At 35.0% G+C, this 7,083-nt stretch overlaps 1 protein-coding gene across 1 annotated transcript in view; it reads left to right on the plus strand.

Moving 5' to 3' along the window:
* LOC107713878 (serine/threonine-protein kinase 17A-like) overlaps positions 1-2,083 on the plus strand; it is a 35,850-nt gene extending 33,767 nt beyond the window's left edge. The window contains exon 10 of the mRNA XM_016519527.1: positions 1,296-2,083. Within this exon, the coding sequence (XP_016375013.1) occupies positions 1,296-1,557 (262 nt within the window). The 3' untranslated portion in view covers positions 1,558-2,083. The remainder of the gene's footprint in view (positions 1-1,295) is intronic.
* The last annotated feature ends 5,000 nt before the right edge of the window (positions 2,084-7,083 follow it).

The raw sequence follows: 7,083 nt of genomic DNA on the forward strand, positions 1-7,083 counted from the left end.
TTTCAAAGATAGTCATGTTATTTTATTATGCTTTGAAGAAACGTGCATATTTTGCTCGATGCGCCCTCTTGTGGCCTCAGGAGAGAAGCCAAAAGCATTTTTCCCCCTAACTGAAATTATGCCTTTTAAATTCGAATATAATTCGAATTTTGATAATATTTAAGTAGAAAATGCGAATTTAGTTTTTCAGTCATTTTGACAGCCCTACTGTACAGTGTTAACGGAGGCGGACAGTAGTGAAGTATTTTTACTCTTCTTTAATCGTACTTTTCAAGTGTCTGTACTTTATCAGTGTTTTTCTTTAGAAAACTTTACTTCACAACTCTAAAGCATAATATTGTGTTGTTTCAAATTAAGTATAATTTAATACTTAATTGCATTAGAAATCTATACCTTTCTTTTGAAACCAAAAAAAAAGGTTCTAGATGTTTAGGTTTATGAAAATGATTTATGAACGATGTTTTATATAAAATATATATTTTATGAAACCTGTTGAACTCTATACCTGCTAGAAAATCAAAGCCATAAATCTAAACAAGTTGTATTCCAAATTTGAGGTTGATATCTCAAAAAATGAGCTTTCAGTAAGATTTTGTTTGGGCGCAGTACCACATTTTCCCCATTAGATGCCAGCAAAACTCTGCTGGTGCACACAGTGGTTGGATTTGTGATTTGCAGTAGAGTTTTTCCTCTCTCAAATATTACAAGAACACACACACACACAATTTTTTTATTATTTTTTATGACACGCATACAAACCACACTCTGACATCCATACCAACACACCCACACAATTATAGCTGCATTATTTATCCAATTGGCTCTATAATATGCAGAAGCAGAAAACAGAAATAAAGCGAGTATTTTCTTTATAGGTCAAACCTGAAAAAATGACACCATCTGGTAAAAAAATAGTAAAAAATTTAATTTTAAAGCCTTGTTAACACAGGCAAAATGATAAAAAAAAACGAAACTAAAAAGGACAAAAATGTTCAAAAGGTCGCACAAGGGTTAATGTTCTTAAGTATTAAAGGGTGAAACAAACAACAACTTGTATTTATGAAATGCAGTAAAAAGTATGGCATTATGCTTGGGAATGTAAGTTTTCCAAAATTTACTAAAGTAAAAATACTTCTCTACTGTCCGCCTCTGAGTGTTATAAATGTACACACATTTTTTAGAAATCAAAATATGTTACCCTGGAGCACAAAACCAGTAATAAGGGTAAATTTTTGGAAATTGAGATGTATGCATCATCTGAAAGCTGTTGTGTGATGTTGCTGTTGTTTGTGCAGGAGCCGAGCCACCGCAGAAGACTGTCTGAAGCACCAGTGGCTCCAGCCGGAGGAGGCCTGTCTGGAGAGCGTCTCGGAGCCCGTCGGTCCTGCTGATGAAGACGAGGAGGAGGAGGAGCTGATCGTGATGGCTGCTTACACCCTGGGCCAGTGCCGCCAGTCCTCCGATGAACCGAGCCTGACCCCGGATCAGAAGGCCATCTCCAAACGCTTCAAGTTCGAGGAGCCCTTCTCTGCGCGGCCTGGAGAGTTCATCTACTGAGGCACACTTCTGTCCTTCTGTCTCTGCGCTTCTCTCTCCTCGTGATTTCAATTGTAAGCCAAACCGTTTCTGTTTCACTGGTTGCTCTTGTTTCTGTTTGTGCTGCTTTATATGTTCACGGTTAAGATCCTGAAGCCTTGCTGTGGTTCTCTCTTTCTTTGGTGCCATGCTTACATACTCGATAAGGGTGTTTGTGCAAAATGAATGTTGTGTGTTTTTCTGCGACACGAGGGCAAGCAGAATTAAATGTAAATTAACCCAGTTTTATTTTAAGAGTATTTCCGTGTCATGTTTAAAAAAAGCCATTTTGTATGTTGAGCTCCTGGCTGACGTTAAGGTATTTCCCGGATAAATATTTCACAGCAATAACACTTCCATTCACACGCATATATATATATATATATGAAGAGCGTGTGTCTTTCTGTGTGTTTATTTTAACTCATGTTAGAGTTATAACTGTAAATTGATTTGTCACTGTAAAGAATATTTTTAAGTGACTGTCTTGATGCTGTAAATAAAAGTTTGTCTCGACTGTCGCTCTCTGCCTTTATTGTTGTTGTTATTATCATTAATACTTAATCTAAATAAAAACTAAAATATGGCATGCTATAATCCTGAAGTTGCTCCATCAGGTTGTGCTTTGAAAAGCCAAAAGAAGGCAGTAATTTAAGCATTTAACAATACCTACGAAGCATTTTTAAGATAATTATTGGAGTTTTTTTCTTTTTCTTTTAATTATCTTGGTCCTTAATTGTCAATTCAAGTCTTTAAGGCATTTGTTTATGAAAAATATAAGTGTATAAATCTCTGAGGGAAATTTTTACTTTTTTTTTACAGCTCAATCATATTTTTAAGTGACTGTCTTGATACTGTAAATAAAAGTTTGTCTCGACTGTCGCTCTCTGCCTTTATTGTTGTTGTTATTATCATTAATACGTAATCTAAATAAAAACTAAAATATGGCATGCTATAATCCTGAAGTTGCTCCATCAGGTTGTGCTTTGAAAAGCCAAAAGAAGGCAGTAATTTAAGCATTTAACAATACCTACGAAGCATTTTTAAGATAATTATTGGAGTTTTTTTCTTTTTCTTTTAATTATCTTGGTCCTTAATTGTCAATTCAAGTCTTTAAGGCATTTGTTTATGAAAAATATAAGTGTATAAATCTCTGAGGGAAAATTTTACTTTTTTTTACAGCTCAATCAATTGCATTCATATCATTAAAGAAAGCTTTGGACTGCTTCCGCTATTTAAAAACCTTCAAAGCCCCGCCCTAAACTCACGCGATTGGCCGAGAGCTTCCTGCTAAAGTTCTGATTGGCTAACTGTGCTCAGATCTGTAAGAGTGTGATTTCTCTAGATTCTCTAATTCAAAATAAACAAATAAAAAATCACCATCTTCCAATAATAAAGACCCATCTCTTTCTAACATACATACAGACATTTATGTATTTTTGAGAGCATTCATTTTTACCTTCATTGTAAACCTTGATAGCAAAATGTTCTCTTTATTTTTTATTACATAAGACTAATACAACATACAAATATAGAAGATCACAGTGTTTTTTAACTATTATCAGTTACATTCATAATAGCTTCAAAGGAACAAACGGGAAAAAAAGGACAGAAAGAAGAAGAAGAAACTACTACAGGGGATAACTTACAAGAAATTTCCATAAGCAAACATTATTTACATCCTTTTTTGTTTCTTAGATCGTTTAAAGCTTCAATGTAATGCTTAAGTTCAATTTTAAATTATGTAATTTTAGGTTTATTATTAGACCATTTTTGTTTGTGTAAATGGTATTTCCCATACATAATTATTAAATATATCACCAAATTGTGCTCAATTCTTATTTTTATACAACAAAAATGTATCTTTAGTAACAAGTACAACTCCAGTTCACTGCCGCTAATGCAGGAATGGCCTTGGTTTTGGCGCCCTCTGCTGGTTGACTTCGTAATTGTTTTACTGATTTTTATTTATTTGTTTGTTTTTCTTTATTTTTAATATTCATGTACATTACACTATCGATACAAGTGTTTTAGAATATTATATAACTTAAAAAACGTAAACAATGAAATAGTCTGTATTAATCTGAATTCGAGTCGGTTATGTTTCTAATGAAGGAACCGAATAACGTGCTGCGACGCGTTACCTGACCGGCTCTGGCTACATCCAAGCAGTCGCTCCAGTCCTCCATCACGAGCAGCGGAGCAGCGGAGAGAGGCCTACACGACACATCCACGACCTCTAATCAAGTGTTGTCCCGCGCCGCGAAACACATTTATTTTTAAATGTGAGCCTGGAGCACAAAGCCAATCATAAGCAGCACAGGGATATTTGTAGCAATAGCCAACAATACATTGTATGGGTCAAAATTATAATTTTTTCTTTAATGCCAAAAATCATTAGAGACTCTTATGACTGGTTTTGTGGTCCAGGGTCACATATAGTCAGTGTGTGATGTAAAGGTCAGGATTTGACCTTTGACCCGCAGTGTGAGGGTCATTGGCAGCTCGACGCTAGCACTCTGTCACATCGCCAGCGGCGCGGCCGAGGCCTATTATCAGCACGGTCTGCACTGCTGGGACATCGCAGCGGCCGCCGTCATCATCAGAGAGGCCGGCGGATGCGTCATCGACATCGATTGTTTGTTTGCTGGTTTTTATTGTATGTGTTATACGTGTATTTTTGTTTTTGCCATGAAAATAGCCTAAGATGCTGACATGGCATTAAATAAAAACATACTACTACTACTACTACTCAGTATGTTCTGGATGCAGAAAATGCACCATAGTTGGAGTCATAATGCTGTTATCAGGAGTGTGTTTAATTCATAATGTAGGATTTTAAATAATAAGGGCTTTATTGAATATCTGGATGGTTGATTTGGGATTATTATTTCATTATGAATGTTGAACTTGAAGGTGTTGGGCTGCGTGAAACTTCAGTAACTAAACTGAAAGAGGATTTGGGTGAGCACATGATGAAAATCTAAACATTTACACGATATTTCATGCATGGTTTAGTATTTGTATATAAACTGTAACTAAATCTGTAGTCGTAAAAGGGTATTTATACTGTAGGATGTTAGTGTAGCTCAATGTTTGCATACTATTCTTTATACAGTGCCCTCCACTAATATTAGTAAATATGAACAAAGGCGGCTGTGAAAATAAATAAATGCATTGTTTATCCTTTTGATCTTTCATTCAAAAAAATGACAAAATTCTATCCTATTATTGAAGTAAAACAAGTGGAAGTGGGGAGAAAATCTCATGATGAAATAAATGTTTTTCTCTAATGCATGTTGGCTACCATTATTGGCACCACTTGAAATTCTTATGAGTAAAATATCTCTGAAGTATAATCCCATTCATATTTACATTTTTATTAGCACGCCAGGGTGACTATGAGCATGAAATTGTCCAGCCATGACTTCTGTTCCACAGGATTATAAATATGAGGAACACAAATGCCAAATCCCTTTAATCATCTATCACAAAGAGTAAAACCAAAGAATATAGTTCTGATGTGCAGAACAAGATTGTTAAGCTTCACAAAATAGAAAGTGGCTGTAAGAAAAGAGCTAAAGCATTGAAAATCCCCATTTGCACCATCAGGGCAATAATTAAGAAGCTCCAATCAACTAAAGATGTCACTAATCTGTCTGGAAGAGGACGTGTGTCTATTAGGGCTGTCAAAAAAAAATTCTAATTTAGATTATTCGTCGAATTTAAAATAAAAATCCTCATTCGAATGCAAAAACATTGCATTCGAATTTTAGGTGTGCGTTAAGAAGGCAGCCTTATCAGCGGCGCACGAGATGTGATGACGATGTAAGTGTCGTTGCATTATAATGTTTTTCTTAGCCTGTCCAGTTGAAGCCACTAGATGGCGCTGCTTTGTTCATTAAAAATATTGCGGGAAAAGAGAACATCAATGCGGAGAAGATGTTGTTTTCATCAAAACCGAAACCAAGCCGTTCACACAGAACACATATTCTACGCATTTTCTAGAGGGACATCTATCAGCATTGCACTCGCATCTCGCACAAAAGAACAGCATGTTTAGAAAGTCATGTAAAATTAATGCAAGTTTTAACTTTGCAAAAAACATATATCGAGAATTGATAGCGGTTTTCCCCCCATCCCACTGCAACTCATGTTTTTAAATGAAAAATGTACTCTGTGTGATTGGCTTTCCGCCCTTTGTATTAAACTATGCATACATACATGATGCTGTTTTGTTTATAGTTGTTTAAGCAACTTAATTAATTATAATTGGTTTATAAACATTATTTTAAACATTATGCACTTTTTTCACAGATAGTCATGTTATCTTTGAATAGCTTTGAATAAACGTGCATTAGTAATATTTTGCTCGATGCGCCCTCTTGTGGCCTCAGAAGAGAAGCCAAAATCTTTTCTTCACCCTAGCTGAAATTATGCATTTTGATCATATTTGATATAATCACGGTTAAATATTCTGTTGGATCTTTAATGTTGTGGGTCTGTTTTTCTGCTGGAGGTCCTGGACGTCTTGTTCAGATGCATGGCATCATGGATTCTATCAAATACCAACAGATTAAAAATCTAAACATTACATTTATCATTTAGCAGATGTTTTTATCCAAAGCGACTTACAAATGAGGACAATGGAAGCAATCAAAATCAACAAAAGAGCAATGATATACAAGTGCTATAACAAGTCTCAGTTAGCTTAACGCAGTACACGTAGCAAGTTTTTTTTTAATTATATAATAAATAAAAAGAAAACAGATAGAATAGAAAAAGAATAGAGCAAGCTAGTTAGAGGCCTTTTGCTTTTGTCAATAGTATAATAAATAAAAAGAAAACAGATAGAATACAAAAAGATTAGAAAGCTAGTGTTTTTTTGTTTTGTTTGTTTTTTAAGAATAGAATTAGAATAGAGAGTGCTAGATGGCTAAGGACTCAGCTGCTCGGATTGAGTTGAGCAGGTCATATAAACATGACGGACTCTGTAAGAAATCTTATAATGGACCGTGTTTAGATCTTCCATCAGGACAATGATCCAAACAAACATCAAAATCAACACAAAAATGTGTCACGGAGCACAAAATGAATCTTCTGCCATGACCGTCCCAGTCCTCTGACCTGAACCCTGTAGAAAATAAATGAGTGGAGTGAACTGAAGAGAAGGAGCTGTGAATCTGAAGGATCTGGAGAGATTCTGGATGAAGGAATGCTCTCTGATCTCCAAACTCTTCAGGCATTATAGGAGAAAACTCAGAGCTGGTATCTTGAGAAAAGGCCGTTGCAATAATTGGGTGCCAATAATTGTGGCTAACGTGAAATAGAGAAAGCATTTATTTCACAATGACATTTCCCCCCCCCCACTTTCAATTGTTTAACTTCAATGAGAGGTTAGATAAAGAAGAAGAAATAAAGTTAAATAAGATAAATAAGAAAATAAAATATATCAATAAAAAATAAAACTCAAAATAAAAAAGAATGTATGAATAAATAAAATAAATAAAT

The sequence above is a fragment of the Sinocyclocheilus rhinocerous genome, unplaced genomic scaffold (genome assembly GCF_001515625.1).
Source record: "Sinocyclocheilus rhinocerous isolate Xijiao unplaced genomic scaffold, SAMN03320098_v1.1 scaffold642, whole genome shotgun sequence".
Taxonomy (NCBI): Eukaryota; Metazoa; Chordata; class Actinopteri; order Cypriniformes; family Cyprinidae; genus Sinocyclocheilus; species Sinocyclocheilus rhinocerous.